Raw genomic sequence first — 19,099 nt, 5'->3', positions numbered from 1 at the left:
AGTGCATTAATATGGCCATACAGAAGTGTATAACCCCACTTGCTGCCGCGAGACAACCCCTTTAACTAGTTCACTGTGAGCTACTGAAAAATCCCCATTTTTTTACTCAATGTGTTGTGTGCAGCTTTTGAACTATATTAGCAAAAGAAGCTCAGTAGAACATGGCCATCAAGGTCAGTTGCCAGGCTTCACCCCATGAGGGTGGCTTCACACGAGTGTGTGCGCACCAATGTATGCACAAAAAGGACCGTGCATTGCCTTCAATGCAGCTGCGGCTATATACATGTATATAGGTATCTCATTTTATTGCTATCTTACCTGAGATAACTGCTGAAATGTTTTCTTTACAGTATAGAATGTGTCAGACTATTACTGTGTTTCCCCAAAAATAAGACATCCCCAGAAAATTAGACCTAGTAGAGGTTTTGCCGAAGTCCTCAATATAAGCCCTCCCTCAAAAGTAAGACCTAGCCCTGTCCCTGCTGTGCGAGTCTGCTGTGATGAGCTCCCACTGGTGGCCGGAAGCTGCAATACTGTCCCTGCTGTACAAGTGGTCCAAGAACTGCTGTGGGTGATTGTTACAGTCTGCAGACAGGGTGTGGAAGCCAGGTACTTTAATGACCTTATTTTTTGTGGCCCTGTGTGAAGTGCTTATTTAAGGACAGTGCTATTGCACTGATCTAGCACATCTTTGGGAGCAAAAATTAATATAAGACACTGTCTTATTTTGGGGAAAACAGGGTAGTAGGCTTAGTGGTCAATGTGAAAACTGCAGGATTTTAAGATTAAAAATAAGTAGAATGTGACATTACAAATTAAAATCCCAAAATGACCAAAAAGTCTTAAACAATATATTTAACATATAAACTTGTTTTTTTTCTAAGGACACATTCTCTTTAAGATTCCCAGAGTATAAAAGTCTCATCGTTTACAGCTATTATCTTTTCATGTCATGACTCTTTTTCCCTGTAAAAATCAAACATGAACACCCGACACAAATGTTTCATTTGCTTGGTTCTGTTCTGTGTGGTTTTCATTGCAATCTGTTGACTGACATTGACATTTTGCTTGTTATTGCAATAGAAACATAGCAATGTTTGTCCTCTCCCTTGATAACAGTGTCTCTAAATTTATTGTGAATAGCGGACTACTTTTATGCACTTGAGAGTTTACCAGCACTGTGAAAGCACCATTGACAGTGCATTGTTGAACATTAGTGTCGTGGACTTGACAATACAGCAACACACAATTTACAAAGCAATCCATGACATTGAAGGAACGAAGCAAAAGGTTAGCACTCAAACACGACAACAAATAAAATAATTTTTTATCACAAGGTTCAATTACATTTACTTTTCCAATCTCATAATTATTTTCTGCTTCTTATACCTTACCATCCAATTTTACCATCACCTAATAAAAGCATTCTTTTATCTTGGATTCTGTGATTTTTTAAAATTAATAGTCAATTCCTTTTTTTATAATTCAGTGCATGTTTTATATGTAGTGTTTATTTCACTCATATACTAGCACTTTTTAACTATGTGTTTACAATTATTTAACTTTTAACAAAAATGTAAAGCAAAAGTTAAAGAATATAGTGGCATATCCCTGGCCCTTCCCCTATTATAAAATACATAAATCAAAAATTACATGATATATTTATATTTTAAATAACTTCTTCTTTCATTATGATATTGATTAAGTTGTTTTTTACATTGACTTAAATCCATTAGGTTCTGTTATGTTTTAAGGCCCATTTACGTGCAAAGATAATCTTTCAAAGGACTGAAAGATTAAAAGGTTTTGCCATCTTTTTGCATAAAGTGTTAATGGCCATTAACACTTTATCATCTTCATTTGCATGTAAAAAGGTCTCCAGGAGCTGTTTGTAGAGCCCAGCATGTGATTAATCACATGCCCAACTGTTCATACAGCTGCATTGTTCTGCTCATGGCGAGTTGTTCTGCTCGTGGAGATAACAGTGTGTGGGCTACTGAGAGATAAATGTGTTTACTTTACCTCTCAGTATATGAATGATAAATTTGAAGTTCACCTTAAAATCATTGTTTAAACAAAAAGTGCCCACATTTACATTTAATGATTGTCGTTCATTTTTGGTTGGTTGGTCAAATCTACAGAACAGACAGCAGTGTAAACAAAGTCTAATGCACATACAGTATTTACACTACACATCTTGGATAAAAATGGAGTAATTAACCAGAACCAGCATGGGTTTGTAACAAACAAGTCATGCCAGACTAATCTAATTTCCTTCTATGACAGAATCACCAACTGGGTTGATCAGGGAAATGCTGTGGATATAGTATATATTGACTATAGTAAAGCATTTGACAAAATATCGCATATCATACTTATTGAACAAATGACCAAATATGAGATTGACAAGGCAACTGCTAGGTGGATTCACAACTGGCTGAGTGATCGTACTCAAGGAGTGGTCATAAATGGCTGCACATCCAAGTGGAAGAAGGTATCAAGTGAGGTACCACAAGGCTCTGTCATAGGCCCAGTGTTGTTCAACATTTTTATAAATGATCTGGAGGAGGGAATTGATGGGAAACTGATCAAATTTGCTGATAACACAAAGCTAGGAGGGATAGCTAACACTATGGAAAAGAGAGAGAGCATTCAAAAAGATCTAGAAAAGCTTGAACGGTGGGCGACGACTAACAGAATGGTATTTAGCAAGGAAAAATGCAAAGTCCTACATCTGGGCAAGAAAAATGAAAAAAGCACATACAGGGAGGAATTGAGCCAAGCAACACATGTGAAAAAGACTTGTATACTAATAGATCATAGGCTGAACATGAGTCAACAATGTGCTGCAGCAGACAAAAAGGCAAAAACAATTCAGGGACATATTAAGAGAAGCATAGAGTCTAGATCACGTGAGGTAATTATCCCCCTTTAATCTTCCTTAGTCATACTTCACCCACTTTAAAAAAGAAGTAGACAAACTGGAGCAAGTTCATAGAAGAGTTACCAAGATGGTAAGCGGTCTGCAAATCATGTACTATGAGAAACAGTTAAAGGATCTGGAAATGTTTAGCTTGCAAAAAAGGCTGAGAGGAGACTTAAGAGCTGTCTAAACATATCTAAAGGGCTGTCACAGTGCAGAGGGATCAACCCTATTCTCATTTGCACAAGGAAAGACTAGAAGTAATGGGATGAAACTGAAACTGAAAGGAAGGAGACACAAATTAGATATTAGAAAAAACTGTCTGACAGTGAGGATGATCAATGAATGGAACAGGTTACCACAGGAGGTGGTGAGTTCTCCTTCAATGGGAATGTTCAAACAGAGGCTAGACAGACATCTGTCTGGGATGATTTAGCGAATTCTGTATTGAGCAGGGGGTTGGACCAGACGACCCTGGAGGTCCTTTCCAACTCTACCATTCTATGATTCTATGATCTCTAGCACAGACTGCCTGGCACCTTTAAACCAAGCTATGCCAATTGGCTGTACTGTTCACTTTAAACTGCAGCCACACTAAGCAATCAGTGGCTCAGTATGACTCATTAACTCATTAATGGGTGAAAACTGATACTTCGGCTGGCGTATGACTGCTAGGGCCTCCACTGATCTTGAGAATAGGAGAACCGTGCTCCCTTTATTTCACAGTTCAAGTTACAGTCTCCAATATCTATAATGTAGTGGGGAATGGAGCTGCTGATTGCACATGTGCAGCAGCAGGTCCATTCCTCTAAATGGCACAGGCAGATAGGGCACTGAGATAGTCAAGCACAGCGCTCAGCTTTTTTGTCTGCCACATCGAAATGAATGGAGTGGCACTGCTCCATTTATTTCAATGAGGCAAACAGATAACCGAGCACAGTGCTCAGCTTTCTGCCTACACCTTTGAAAGGAATTGAACCACTGCTGCTAATGTTCAACCAGCGGCTCCATCCGCCACTACACTACAGAAAGTAGTGTAGAGACTAGTGGGAGACTTGAACTGTGAAATAGAGGGGACATGGACACCCCAGTGGATGGGTGAAAACTGAAAAAAAAAATGTTTTATCGCCAGTATACCCCTTTAGGCCTCAGTCACACGAGCGCATCGGCACCCGTACACCGGTGCTGATGCGCCCGTGTGACTGCAGGAAGGAGACGGACGTACCTAAAGACGGCTGTCTCTCTGCAGCACCGGAGGAATGAACACATGACCGGCAATGAAGGTGGTCACATGTTCTTTCCTCCGGCACTGCAGAGAGACGGCCATCTTTAGGTACGTCCGTCTGCTGGTGTCAGTCACACGGGCGCATCGGCGCTGTGGGAGATATCCTATATGTTCACCATTTTGTATGTATTTTCTGTTATCAACTGTGAATATACTGTATTTTGTCTATAATGGTCTGAACTTCTGGGGGAAGGGAACATCACCTCCCCCCCACCTCCACAAGAATTGGAGGAGCTAGTGCTGTGTGCTCAAGAACTGGAAAAACCGGTTCTAACTGGCAGAAAGCTATCTAGGAATGTCTGTCTTAGACAAAGATAGAGAGGAGAAACAGGATGTTCTTCTCATGAGACCAAATTCAAGAATGAACTGAGCGTGCTCACTGAAGTTCCTCCCAGATGGATGACATCACAAGCTACCTCACAAATACCTCCCTCTGAGAACGACCAATCGGCTCGCTAAATACTGTAACTGTATTCCTAAATTACTTCATTTCCTGTGTTAAACTTATTTAAGTTTTACGCGCGCTGAATAGAGACAGAGTTTTTCTTCGGGGGCACATGATGTAGCCGTGTGGTCTTTAAAAGGCTCTCCAGGCCTGCACATATTATCTTAATTTGGAAACGCACAGTATATCGAAATAGCGAATTTTGCGCTAACAAATTTGGAGGCACCGCTGGGATAATGAAGATACAGAGATATGAAGATATTTCATCGTTATCCGGACACAAGGGGACTTCGAAGCAGAGACGGACAGATAATGAGCTCAAACAAGGTAATAAGCTATTCTTATACCTGTACCATCTCTCCCTCTCTGCTATGATCCGCCCCAGGCCGGGTGAGTTGAAATATGATAGGTCTGTATCAAAAGAACAATCAAGTAGATATACTGTGTGGTTTTAATGTTGTCTGTGAAGTAATGTCCTGAGTGAAAGAAGGTGTGAGCTATGGGGGTTTATATATTCTCTGTAGTCGTGAATGGTGTGAACAGACTGTGCAGGTTAATAAGGAACAAAGAAAGTAGAATAACTTGTTAAAAAGAAAGTAAAAAGGAAAGTTGATATAAGCAAAGTTAGCTCAAGGGTTAAAAAAATAGTAGTGTCCATGCGGTCAGAGAGTTTCCATTGTGCAACATGTGGCTGAAGAGGTCTCCCCTTGTTATGTGGGGGGAGGGGTGCACATGGAGTGCTTGCATTTGCCATGTTGGCATACATCAACTCAAAGGATTTTGGCTTGGAGTAATTGATACCAGACAGCAGAGAGGCCTGTCTGATGGAAGAGTGAGCCGGCCGAGATACCTATCCAATTGTAGTGGGCCCAACGAATTTTTTGAGGACTAGTGCCAAAAGTAAAAGTTTGTGCTACGAGTTGTGGGATGAGAGAATCTCAATAATAATAGGATTTTTCTAATTACGACATAAAAGAGCAGGGTCGAAACTGTAAGTGCTTATTAGTGAGATAAGCCAAACCTGCGTCGTGAGGTGTGGGGAAAAATCAAAGACTCGCAAGCAAATTCAATGAGATGATGTTTGTAAAAACAACTGGACACAAAAATGGGTGAAGGAAAAAAAAACAAGTCAATGAGTTAAGGAAAGGGAGAAGGTTTAACAATGAACGGTGATAATAGTTGCTATCTGGAGTGGTAAATATAAGTACGTGGGGGGAAATGGGCATAAGTTGTATTATGTTTGTCATTGGATAGCCTATTCTGAACAAAATATGTAAAAACCGCGGTACATAAAAGTTTTTCTTATATATATATATATACTTTGTTCAATATGGGAAGTCCTATGTACAGTAAATACAATCCCAGTTTCTACTTCACATGAGATACTTATCAGTCTGTATATGAGTGAATGAAAACCCCAGTGAGTGTGAGTTTGTGTATTAATGAAGGGCCCGTATGAGAGTTAGATTGTGTTATATGGTGTGTACTGTCCGGTGGCTAGAAACTAAATGAGGAAAGAAAGACCAAACGCTGAGCCAGACCACAGGGGGTGGAGCTAGGTGATGTAAGGAGATGGGAGGGAAGAACAATAGGAAGAGGTCTTGCTCCACCCTCAACACAGGCCAGCCTAGGAGAGAAGTGTGTCTCCATTTAAGTGGATGTTGGTATATATATGTATATTGTGGTAATGTATAGAGGGAAGGTCACTCTTAGACTCCATGTTAAGTCTTTCACTTGAACAAATGTAGGTGGCCAAAGGAGGGGCATCTAATTTATTTCTGAGGGTAGTTGTGTGAGATAACAGTCCAGGGTTACCACAGTATATTTATATATATATATATATATATATATATATATACATATAGGTTCTTGGAGTATGTGGAGAATTTAAAAATATTGAGTTGTATTTATTTTGAATATCATTGAATTAAGATACGAAAATGAGATAGTTGTGTACTTGAGACACCTGATAAGTACTTTAGTCAAATTAATAACAAAAGTTCTATTTTATAATGTATCTCATTTTCAATTAACAACAGTATTTTACATGAAAATAGTTACATTTGAAAAATAAGTACATTTTTGATGCCAGTAATTGAGTTTATCCCAAAGGGTTTCAGGGATACCAGTCCCTTAGTAAACCAGTAATTAACCATCATTGGTGCAGTTGTTATGGTTGCAGATTGTAATAACAATATTTCCTCTCCTGTTTGCAGTATGTTTTCGTACAGGTACCAGAGATTTTGTGGGGCCCCTTAATGTCATGCTTTCTCAAGGGGTCATAAAATACTGTATAGAGTGCAAACTAAACATCTTTCAGCTTCCAGGCTATGTATGAGACTGCCCTGCTAGCACCCTCACATATCGCAATCAAGAGGGGTAGAGTTCCAAATGATGTTTCATGTCTTTTACTGAATTTAGAAGGTTGAGAGGAGGGGCAGCAGGCGCAGACCATGACATTAAATAGCAAGCACATGATTGTATGATTGTAGAAACACAAATGAAAAGAGAAACTAGGGGTCCCAACAATAATGTTGTAACTGCCATGATTAATGTAAATCTTGAGTTTTACCCATAGATGGTTCCAAATATTGTGGAAATGGACAAGCAAAACAGGCTATGCAGTGGTAACCGACAGAAAGAGGTAATTGTACAAAAACCACTCTTTTCCTCCTGAGACACTCAGTTACTTAGGAAATAGAGGTGATGGCGCTCACTGAACTATGTAAGCTGGCTGCAGGTAAGACTGTTTGTGTCTGCACCGACTCAAGGTACACATTTGGAATCGTACACGATTTCACATCTTATATGGCACAGTGGAAGTTTCATGGGGTCCTTGAGTAAGCCAATCCAGAACGCAGAAGCAGTGTTTTTGTTCTACAAGGTTTTAGCTCTTTCCGCACAGGTGACTTATCATCAGAGTCCAGGCTTATGCCAAAGAGACAACCACTGAGGCTGGAAGGAACCAGAGAGTAGGCACCGCAGTAGCCTGACTTCCCTTGAATGAGGTAACGGCTGGTAACCTGCTTGCACATGAAACAGGTGTAGATATTTCTCTGTTGCTTGAATTACAGGAACAGGCCTCAAAAGAAGAAAAAGGAGGAGTGGAAAAGCGAGCGGAATGCTACTGGGGTCTGGCAGAAAGGTAAATGCCTGTGCCTCCCCTGCACGCTGTACTCCATGATGTCACACCTGATCCAAGAGCTAACCCATCCATCCAAGGAGGTAACGTGTGGTATGGTGTCTTCTGCTTGGCTTACCCCAGGGTTCAACACTGCTGCAATAGGGTTTGTACAGGGGTGCATGATATGCGCCCATTACAATCCAGGCCAATTGGTCAAGGTACCTTCTCGGTGCGAGCCAGACTATCTGTATCAGTGACTGCAGAATGATAGCATACAGCTACCACAGGTAGGTGTTTAGAGTTGTTGGTTTGCATAGACCTCTTTTCATGTTATTTGGAGGCGTGGCTTGAGAAATAAAAAAATAAAATAAAAATAATTTTTAACACGCCAAAAATATGACCTAAGAATATGTTTAATGAAAGTAATTTTGAATATTTGGGTACACCAGAAGTAATAATAAATAATAAAAGGTAAACATTTTATTAGTCATCTACTTGGTTAGAACCACGCCTAAATATAAGACTAAGTTGAGGCCCTATGAAGGTTTTGTTTGGTAATGCTGCTGTAATAGGCCTATGCCTATTCCAGGCCAAAAAGGAGGGCCTTACCTCCCATGTGAGTGCCTAACATCAGGAGTTATATCATCTGTCACTCATAAATGTGTATTCTCCGTGTTTCCAGATCAAAATGCAAAGAATCCTTTCAAGTGCTGTTAACCACTACGGTCTCAGTGAAACTTCAAGAAAAGCTAATTTGGGTTCATGTCAGACATTGAAAAAAGATAATCAAGGAAGGAGACAAATGTGGCCCATAATCCTTTGTTATATGTAGGACCCCTGCGGTCATTGGGCTGTCATTTCTCTTCTTCCTCATAATGGGATGTGGTAAATATGTAACTACCAATGAAGATGATCATGACAAATCTAGGAATATTGCGTTATAAAATTTGCTTAACTTGGTTCGCAGTGTTTGATAACGTGAAAAATAATTAACTGTGCTGATGATGATATTGATAAATCTAAGATTATTGTATTGAAAACTTGATTGATTTGCAATGTTTGATATTATATTGTTTGTTTACATAGTAAGAATTCTTGAGTTATATGTCTACTGTATGTAGAAGGTATTTGTGCCGTAATGTAGGAAGATTAGGAATATTAAAAATATTCATTTGCTACAGCAGAAAACTTATCAAGTCTCTCTGGGCAGAGATTGTTGGATGGATAAATTTGAACTACAGATTTTTGTTTTGAAGGGGTGAAGAAAAGCACACAAGACCCCAGATTGTGATTTTGTTTTTGTTTTGTTTGATTTGCCATGGACTGAATTATTTTGGATCAAGTTTATTTGGGACTGAGAAAATTTATGAACTGATTTATTTCCACCAGGACATTTGGACTTTCTAAGTGTGATTTGAAATTTCATCTTCTCTAAGTGCATGCTGCACCTATCCACACGCTATGACTATTCAACTGAGCCTGAAGAACTGACAAGTGTGCCTGACTGCTGCTAAATTGCCACTGGGGTGATCCTCATACTCTGCACAATAACCGCCAGCAGATGACGTCAAAGGAGGGTGAAGCATCACCGCTCCTCCCTGAAGACCTTGGGCAACAAAATGCTGTACAGAGGCAGCTGCTACATTGGAATAAAGGGGCTCTATAGTCAGCTGTGGATACTTCTGGATATGGAGAATGGAGAAGATTGTTTGATACCAATATAATGGGCGGGGACAGATTCCTACTTAGGGTCTGTTCTTTGGCTAACCAGGGAAAGCAGTGAGGGCACAATAATCCCCCTTGCTTCCCTGCATCGGAGATCCTATAGGTTTAGGATCTAAAGAAGATCAAGAGAAGAAGAAACAATTTTACAGGAAGAGACATTTGTATTCAACATCTAACGGTTCTTGAATTTTTTGTTTTCGTTATTTTCTCGAGCCCAGATTTGACAAGATTGGTTTTATGTTGATAGCAAATGGATATATATAGGGAACAGATATTTGGTTGTTTATGTAATATATTTCAGAAGTTGATTAATAGAACTTGAAGATCAAACCATGATATGTCAAAGTACATATTCCAACCCTAAATTGTATGCTAATTTTATGTATCTTGATGAAATAGTTGTATGATGGCTACAAATAGCCAAAGGGTGGATTGTGGTGCAAATATAATTGGCTATTTGTAGCCCTCCATTTTGTCCTTCATCCTCCATTTTGTATTTTCCTTTATTCTCCATTTTGTATCTTACATACGAATAGCTATGAACATTCATGTGGCCTTCAAACCTGTTTGGTGTAGGAAGCTTTGATGTAACTGTGAAATGTGACAGAACAATGCTAACTGCATTAACTACAGTTCCATTTGTATAGGTTTGTTTGAACTCTGTCCATATACATTGTATGGCCAGGAATCTGTTGTCTTGTTAATCCTGTGATACCATCATCATTGTCTAGGAAATTGAGTTGCTGATTCTGAACCTTTGATCAATGAAACTGGCTCCTTCAGATGGTGGGGGGGTCTCAGACTGATAACATCTTGGTTTGCAAAGCTTGGAGAATATGGCCTATGACTCAGCAAGTTATACTAGTATAAAGGACAGGAGAGGGACTAAGAAGTAGTAGCTTTTTGAATCTAGGAGGAGAAGCTCTTGGAATCTTTGATGGAAGGATGAGAAGCTCTGGGTAGTACGGACTCTTCAATACCAGATGAGGATGTCATCTGTTGAACCCCTAGAAGTGAGGGAACCTTTGGTGATGGGAATATGCGATCCGTAATCTTTTAGGTAATAATGTAACTTGCTATTTTTATACTTTGTTATGTAACATCTGCAACCATTATGTTTTGTACATAGCTATTATCACTTGTATATAGACTTTATCCTTTGTGTATAGATCCAATAGTTTACAAACGTAGGACAATTAGTCACCACTATGCTCAATTATCATTTGGTTTTAATAAATTCTTATTGTTAAACCTTTCTATAGTGTCTAACTCTCTTTAAAGCGTAATATGAACTAAGTCTTGCTCCTTGCAGCAATACATAAATGGCGCTGTGAACAGGATTACGCAGAGAGTAATATACTAGTTTGTTTTAAAGGAAAATTGTGATAAACTCATATTTGAAGAATTTCTTGTGATAATCTGGCATAGTGTGAAAATGTCGCTGTTTAAGAAAATCCGCAATAGTACAAAAAAAAAAAAATGTCAATAGATACAATAAGGTAGCAGTAAGTGTACCAATGTTTCAGCCATATTGTGTAATCAGACCAATGTTAACATGTAACAAACAATATAACCTGAGATCACACTTGGAAAGCCAGTCACATTCAACATGTTGTATGTCATCTAAACTATGAACAAGGTGGCTTATGCAGAAAACGTGAAATAAAGATAAATCTTTCAGGAGCCATCTACCTAGAATACCGTTGGGAAACTGTAACGTGTTGTGAGGTATTTTCCTTATCCTGGATATCACCCAGCAGTAGGCAGGGATAAGGAAGGTGACAGCTAGGGTCCCCTGTAGGTGGTAGGGAAAGGCCCGAAAACACAAATAGGAAGAAAAAAAAAACATCCAGGAGAATGAAAATACGCACAACAAAGGAGGGAATTGTGGGAGATATCCTATATGTTCACCATTTTGTATGTATTTTCTGTTATCAACTGTGAATATACTGTATTTTGTCTATAATGGTCTGAACTTCTGGGGGAAGGGAACATCACCTCCCCCCCACCTCCACAAGAATTGGAGGAGCTAGTGCTGTGTGCTCAAGAACTGGAAAAACCGGTTCTAACTGGCAGAAAGCTATCTAGGAATGTCTGTCTTAGACAAAGATAGAGAGGAGAAACAGGATGTTCTTCTCATGAGACCAAATTCAAGAATGAACTGAGCGTGCTCACTGAAGTTCCTCCCAGATGGATGACATCACAAGCTACCTCACAAATACCTCCCTCTGAGAACGACCAATCGGCTCGCTAAATACTGTAACTGTATTCCTAAATTACTTCATTTCCTGTGTTAAACTTATTTAAGTTTTACACGCGCTGAATAGAGACAGAGTTTTTCTTTGGGGGCACATGATGTAGCCGTGTGGTCTTTAAAAGGCTCTCCAGGCCTGCACATATTATCTTAATTTGGAAACGCACAGTATATCGAAATAGCGAATTTTGCGCTAACAGCGCCGATGTGCCCATGTGACTGAGGCCTTAAAGAGACTTTCATAACAAGATCACCGTAAACCAACTTGTGAAAATATTTCCCAATACAAATAAGGAAGGACCTTTAAACTCTCCTGACATCTTTGTTTTAGAAAATATTTGTATTCTCTATAAAAGAACAATTCTGGAGCATCGTTTCACAGGAATGTGTTGTACTGTTATTCCTCCTCAAGATGTATAAATAAATTGGCGACTGAATGTTGCTATTTTCCTTGTCAATTGGAAGTGAATGTATCACTGAGTCAGCTTCCAAATAAATTTATTATTGTTCATCTAATCCTTGTTTCATCTCTTATTCTACCTGTATATGTGGAAGTCACCATCACTACCACCTCTAAACCCCCTTATCAAGGTGACTGGACCTCTAGCTAGGTCAATGTGAAATGTGCTCAGCCCTGTTTAACAGCATAAAAAGTCACACTCATACCTCCCCAAGTCCCCAATGGCTTCTAATTCAAAAGTCTTGGTTCCCTGCTGCACTCTTCTTCTGGTTCCAGCAATGACATCCCATCACATGATCATGTGACTGTTGCAGTTAATACTGTTGATCCTAAGTTACATATAGATGGCAAGTGGTCCCAGCATTCACATGACCTTGTGATGGGACATCATTGCTTGAACTGAAAGAAAAGTGCAATGGAGCACCATGAACCATTGGAATGGCAGCTGTGGGGAATAATGTGTGGTTAGTTCTGATTTTTTGTGCTTTTGTACAGGGCTTCAATATACTGTAACTTTTCCCTACACCACCCCTTTAACAGGTAAGTATTGCTTGTTTTTTATTTTAGAACATTTCCTACAGCAACCTTTTTTTCTATATTTTCAGACAACCCTCTCAGATGGTGCTGTTTCTGGAGAAAAAGGATACCTTTTTTTCTGACATCATACAACCCAATTGAGTAGCTTTAGGCAACTTTCAGAAGAGCATATTTTTGCTCCATGTTAGGGTCCATTATTAGATCCGTATTAGGTCCATGTTGTAAATCTATAGGGCTTATCACATGGCCCTATTTTTTACAACTCTTTTTAGAATCACAATCTGATCTAATTTTTGTATTTTTGCCTCCATGGCCAGTTTAAAAGATGGCAATCTAGAGACAATAAAACTGCAGGAAAGTAACTTCTGCTCTAAAGCAATTACACAAAATTTGAAGATAGAATATAAAATGATTAGTTTTGAATTACGGCATTACTGTATTTCGGCACAGATTTTTATAACAGAAATACTCACGATAATGACAAGTTGCTCCCATGTATCCTGTGTCTGAGCAATTACAGTAAAAATCACTCCATGTTTGTGAGCATATTCCTCCATGTTCACAGTAATTTGGAAAACATCTAAAAAACAACATTTTTGTATTAGCATATATAAGATGGAAATCCACTCACTGAGCTCAGCTCCATGTGAAAGACTGCAAACACATTTTAGTATAATTTCACGTAATAATGAAATGTAAAATATAAAAAGCGCTGACAGCAGCTCATTAAGAAGAATAAAAATGATAGCGTATTTCACAGCCACAGCTGTAAATGTCATTCTCAACTATATTATGGATCATAATTTAATACTCCTATATAATACACAATAATGACCCACGTGGAAAGAATTTGTCTGCGTTTCAGATATGACTACCATCTGATCATTCATTGATGGTAATTGTCTATATAAAACTGTGGAAACCAATATATTTTGTGGTTGTTCCTTGACACCTCATTTAGTATTGCACTTTGTATAAGTCTAATAAAAGGTTTTGTACTCCACTAGACTGTATTAATGCAGATTTTGTTATGTAAAACACTTTTTCTTGCACATAAGTTGGTGGCGGTGAGATGGATGGACAGGCAACCTCCAGCTGTGGCTCAGTAGTGCAATATGGGTAATACTTTCATCTCTTATGAAAGAATTATCTTTAAAAACAGGAAGTGCCCTGAAAAATGTAATAAGATCTGAAATACATAGTGTAGTTCAAAAATTATTTCAATATCTATTACATCAACTGCAGCTGCACAATTAAACAGTGATACCTTGGGTTAAGAGTGCCTCAGCTTACAAGCTTTTTGACTTGAGAGCAGGCTCTCTCGCAAATTTTTGCTCTGATTTACAAGCCACCGGCAGCAGCAGCGACCACATTGAGAGCAATGGCCTGCCGGCAACCCCTGCAGTGCTTTTTGGGGAAAGGCTTTAAATATAAGCTCTTCCCTGAAAATCATCCCTAGCTGTAGTAAAAAAATACATAGTCACCTGTCCGCCGCTGCCGGGGGTCAGGCATATCTAGATGCTGCTTGTTCTCCCTGCATTTTTAATCCCTGTTTGCTGAAAAGCTTCAGAGCAGTGTGGGAAGAACAAGCGGTGGCTAGACGCATGCAGACAAGTGAGTATATATACATATTTTTATTTTTTTACTACAGCTAGGGATGATTTTCAGGGAAAGGCTTATATTTAAGGCCCTTCCCTGAAAATCACTACAGGGGTTCCGGCATCCTATTGCTTTCAATGGAGCAACGCCATCCCAATTGAAATCAGTAGGAGAGCTTCGTGATGCGGAACGGATTAATGGCTTCGCCATTCATTTCAATGGGGAAAATTGATTTGACTTGCAAGTGTTTTGGGTTAAGAGCTCCATCACGGAACAAATTAAACTCTTAACCCAAGGCACCACTGTATTAGGTAATACCAGTTGGAATGTGTGTCAATCTATAGTTTTAAAAAATCCCCTTCACACTGTGCAGATATTTTCCATGACAAATCTTCAGTGTTTCTGAAAAATGCTACGGATTCTTCTTCTGCAGCATACCTATTATAGTGCAAAATAATGCTACAGAATTCAACTCTTCAAATACAATGATTGTATTTCACAGCTTTTCAGCAAGAAAAAATGTGTCCAATACCCGCCCCATTATTCTGCGTTGAGGATTTGTCCGGCAGCCATGTGTGAAGGCAGCCTTAGACTAGGGCTACACAGTGACTTTGGCCACGGCAGGTCATGGAACCAAAGTTTGCAGTGTAAACCTATGGCACCAGAACCTAATGCATGTGATCAGGTTGCAGCCTGCAAGTTGCTGTCAATGGCTGGCTGCACTCTCTTGCCGACCTTAGCGGCAAGATCATGCAACCCGCAGTAAATTCCACACAAAATCAGTAGACTACGTGCGGTTTCTGATGGAGAATTTAAAATCTGCCTTTAATTCCTCATCAAAATCCACATTTTGTGTGGAATTTCAAAGCTGCAGATTTGGGTGAGCTCTTTGGGGTTAATTTTGACTCATATAAAAGCCCCCCTAGAGGAATGCTAAAGAATAGATAATTATAGTAATACAGTGAAGCCATTGGGAATAAATACATTTGAAAGTCATATTTCAGGACTATAGAAATGTGTTAAGCATTGTATAAAATTCATTCTTTGGCTGTGATTAAAAATGACCTTCTTAAGGCCTCCCTCACACAGGGCGCTTTCAGCAGCATTTTCAGCCCTGTTCTAAACGCTGTACAAGGCTCCTATTCATTTCAATGGGGCTGCTCACACAGGGCTGAAAACGCTGCTTTGAAAAGCGCTGCATGTTCTATCTTTGAGCATTTTCAGCTGAGTCTCCCATTGAAATGAATGGGCAGTGTTTTCAGCTGGGCTAAAAAGGCAGCTGAAAAGGTAGCTGAAAAGGCAGCTAAAAAGGCAGCTAAAAGGCAGTGTTTTGCAAACGCCCTGTGTGAGGGAGGCCTAAGAGAGATCTTTCTCTGTAAACTAAGAAAGCTTTATGGCCCAAACTCAAGACCATATTGTGGCTCTACACTGCATCTAACGTGTGCAGTGCATAACCATAATATGATATCTATGGGGCCATACTGTACCTATAAATGTCTCCAATATCATAAAAAATATGTATACTTATGCTTTAGATTCTTTAGTAAAGTAATTTTTTCACCATGAAGCATATTTATACCATATGGTTATGTACAAAAACACAATAAGGAAACACATCAAATGCCTAATCTTCTATAGCATAAAACCACAGGACCTCTGTAACAGGCTCAGTACATACTGTTCTGCTATGTATACGAGTCCTGAAAGATGCCTCAAAAGAATGGAACTTTAACAACAGCCTGCTTTTTCAGAAATGTATGTAAATCTCTCTTCCTACTAGGTTCAGTCTGAAATATGTTCAGGAACAACATATAAGAGGTCCAGTCTGCTTATCATCTTATTTGCCATTTTTTCTGGTTTCCTGGACTATTTAATGGGTACATTCAGTCAGAAAATGAGTAATCTACTTTAATGTTATTATTATTTAAATCTATAGAAAGATTAATGACTTAAAATTTCACTACTGAAAGCAAATGTTTGCAATAGTGAACAAAGTGAAAAAGTGAATGTTTTACTATGAAAAAAATCTATCAATTTTGTGATACTTTGATAAAAATGATATAACATAATAGAAATGTATTATCTATCTATCTATCTATCTATCTATCTATCTATCTATCTATCTATCTATCTATCAATCACCACAATTAATCTGGAAATAGAGAACTGAAACCTAATTATAAACTCTGAGGGACCTTCCACACAGCAGATTGGAATTAGATCATGTGGACATTCCTGCATTATAATGTTATCCCTATGGGGTTTGAATTCCTCTTAAAATCCATGTGTCTTTACTTCAAAACCGTAAGACTAAATTTCAAAGCGGAAAAGCTTTCTGGTGCAGAATTAAGTACGTCTTGCAGAATTGTTGTTGTGTATTGCTAACGTGCAGGGGATTTTGCAATTTTGCAATGAAAGTCTGTAGAATAAAATGAAAGAAGTTCTGCAAGAAATTTCGCAGAATGCATTCCATGGTTAAAAATGCAACAAAATCCACACAAATTGACAAAATCTGCATCTGCACTGCATTCTGTAGACAATTCCATCCCATGTGAAAGGTCCATTAACATCCTCTCCGAGGTAAAAGCAAGTTGGACCATATTTTGCAGCTCACTCACAGTTAAAAGTGAATTTGATCTCCAAGTAAGGACAATCTTTAGCTAGGCAATGGGAATTATGTGTCCCAGAACTCTGCACAACCAAATACGAAAATCTGTAGTTCCGATTGTGTAAAAGCTGAAAATGGTAAAATTTGGGCACCTGTCACAGAAAACATGAAGACAAAAGTCTCTTTCTAAAAAGCATGGTATAGGGCACTCTCAACAAGTGTGGAGGTAAGTATCTGTTACCCTGTAACCCTTCCAACATTGTGCTGAATAAGTTGGATTCATGCTTCAGATGTAAGCGTGGCATCAGAAACCATTGAAGAGCAATTTTTTTAATACAGTTTCTAAGTGGTTGGCCCCTTTTAATATTGTTTTAACCTGTAAACGGACTAAGTGCCAATGCTGTAAAGGAATGTCTTATTCCCATGTTGGTAGGCTTAACAGGTTTACGTGGTTGGATTAGATGTTAATAGTAAAGTGCAAGGAAAGGAGCAGCAATCTTGATTCTGAAGCATATGTCTAAATTGTAAATATTTAACATAGTAACATAGTTTGTAAAGTTGAACAACAACATATGTCTACCCAGTTCTGCCTATTTTCCTGCAATATTGATCCTAGGGAAGGCAAAAAAACCTTCAAGGAGATAGGAGCCAATTTTCTTCATTTTAGGGGGAAAAATTCCTTCCCAACTCCAATCTGACAATCAGAATAATCCCTGGATCAACAATCCTTCTGAAATAATCAGTGACTATAACATATAATATTGTTGTAAAAAAAGAACTCCTTGTACATTAGTGTAAAAGTCTTCTTTCTCTAAATGTAGGAGATAACCTCTTGTTACAGTCACAGTCCTGAGTATAAATAGATCATGGGGGAGATTCTGTACTGACTCTTGATATACCGTATATACCGGCGTATAAGGCGACGGGGCGTATAAGACGACCCCCCAACTGTCACCTTATACGCCGGTATTCAGTGGAGAAAAAAAAAAAAATTTTATTACTCACCTCCCACGGCGTTCTGTCGCGCTCCGGCAGGATGTCCCTCGCTCCGGCAGGCTGTCGCTCGCTCCTCGTCCCCGCCGCAGCATAGCTTTCTGAATGTGGGGCTTGAAATCCCCGCTTCCAGAAAGCTAATACACACGCCGGCAGCCATGACATCATTGAATGGCTGTGATTGGCTAAAGCACACGTGGCTTCAGCCAATCACACTATTCAATGACATCATTGAATGGGTGTGATTGCTAACACGTGCGCCTTCAGCCAATCACAGCCATTCAATGATGTCATTGAATAGTGTGATTGGCTGAAGCCACGTGTGCTTTAGCCAATCACAGCCATTCAATGCTGTCATGGCTGCCGGCGTGTGTATTAGCTTTCTGGAAGCGGGGATTTCAAGCCCCGCATTCAGAAAGCTATGCTGCGGCGGGGACGAGGAGCGAGCGACAGCCTGCCGGAGCCAGCGACATCCTGCCGGAGCGCGACAGAACGCCGTGGGAGGTGAGTAATAAAATTTTTTTTTTTTACACTTTTTTTTTTTTTGTATTACCGGCGCATAAGACGACCCCCGACTGCAGAGCAGATTTTTCGGGGTTCAAAAGTCGTCTTATACGCCGGTATATACGGTAGTTATTAGGCCTCACCTCTGTTGTCTTTTATCTAAACTAAATTACTTATTTCATTTAATACTTTAGTTGCCCACCTTTATCGAATTGAACCTTCGCGCTTTTATTAGCTTTTTACAAAATTTATTTTTTCCCTTTTGGCTTTTTAGTGCATCTTTACTGCCTTCCTGTTTCAGTACTCTAGCTTAAATGCTTACCTTTTATTATTTATTGCCCCATTTACATCTGTTTTTAGCCACATTAGTTTTCTTCTGTTCCTAACCGTATTTATTCCTGTACCTTTTATTCCTCTAAGGTATGCACTTATCATAGTAAATATTTAAGATGTCTTTAAAAGTTTCATGTTTATTGTTTATACTCTTTTCTCTGAGGACATTGCCCCAGTCAGTAACGTTAAGGGTATCCCTAAGGTGATCAAACTTTGCCTTTCTGAAGTTCGGTGTTTTTGTGGTTCCCTTAGCAAAATGCCCTATTGAAAGACAAGAGTAAATGTATGATTATATGGTCATTATTTCCT

General features: G+C 39.1%; 1 protein-coding gene across 1 annotated transcript in view; it reads right to left on the bottom strand.

The window, feature by feature from the left end:
* Positions 1-19,099, bottom strand: part of CNTNAP4 (contactin associated protein family member 4) — a 303,723-nt gene that overhangs the window by 117,035 nt on the left and 167,589 nt on the right. The window contains exon 11 of the mRNA XM_066605004.1: positions 13,227-13,333. Within this exon, the coding sequence (XP_066461101.1) occupies positions 13,227-13,333 (107 nt within the window). The remainder of the gene's footprint in view (positions 1-13,226; positions 13,334-19,099) is intronic.

The sequence above is a fragment of the Eleutherodactylus coqui genome, chromosome 5 (assembly GCF_035609145.1).
Source record: "Eleutherodactylus coqui strain aEleCoq1 chromosome 5, aEleCoq1.hap1, whole genome shotgun sequence".
NCBI lineage: Eukaryota > Metazoa > Chordata > Amphibia > Anura > Eleutherodactylidae > Eleutherodactylus > Eleutherodactylus coqui.
This window is presented reverse-complemented; position numbering and strand designations above follow the sequence as displayed.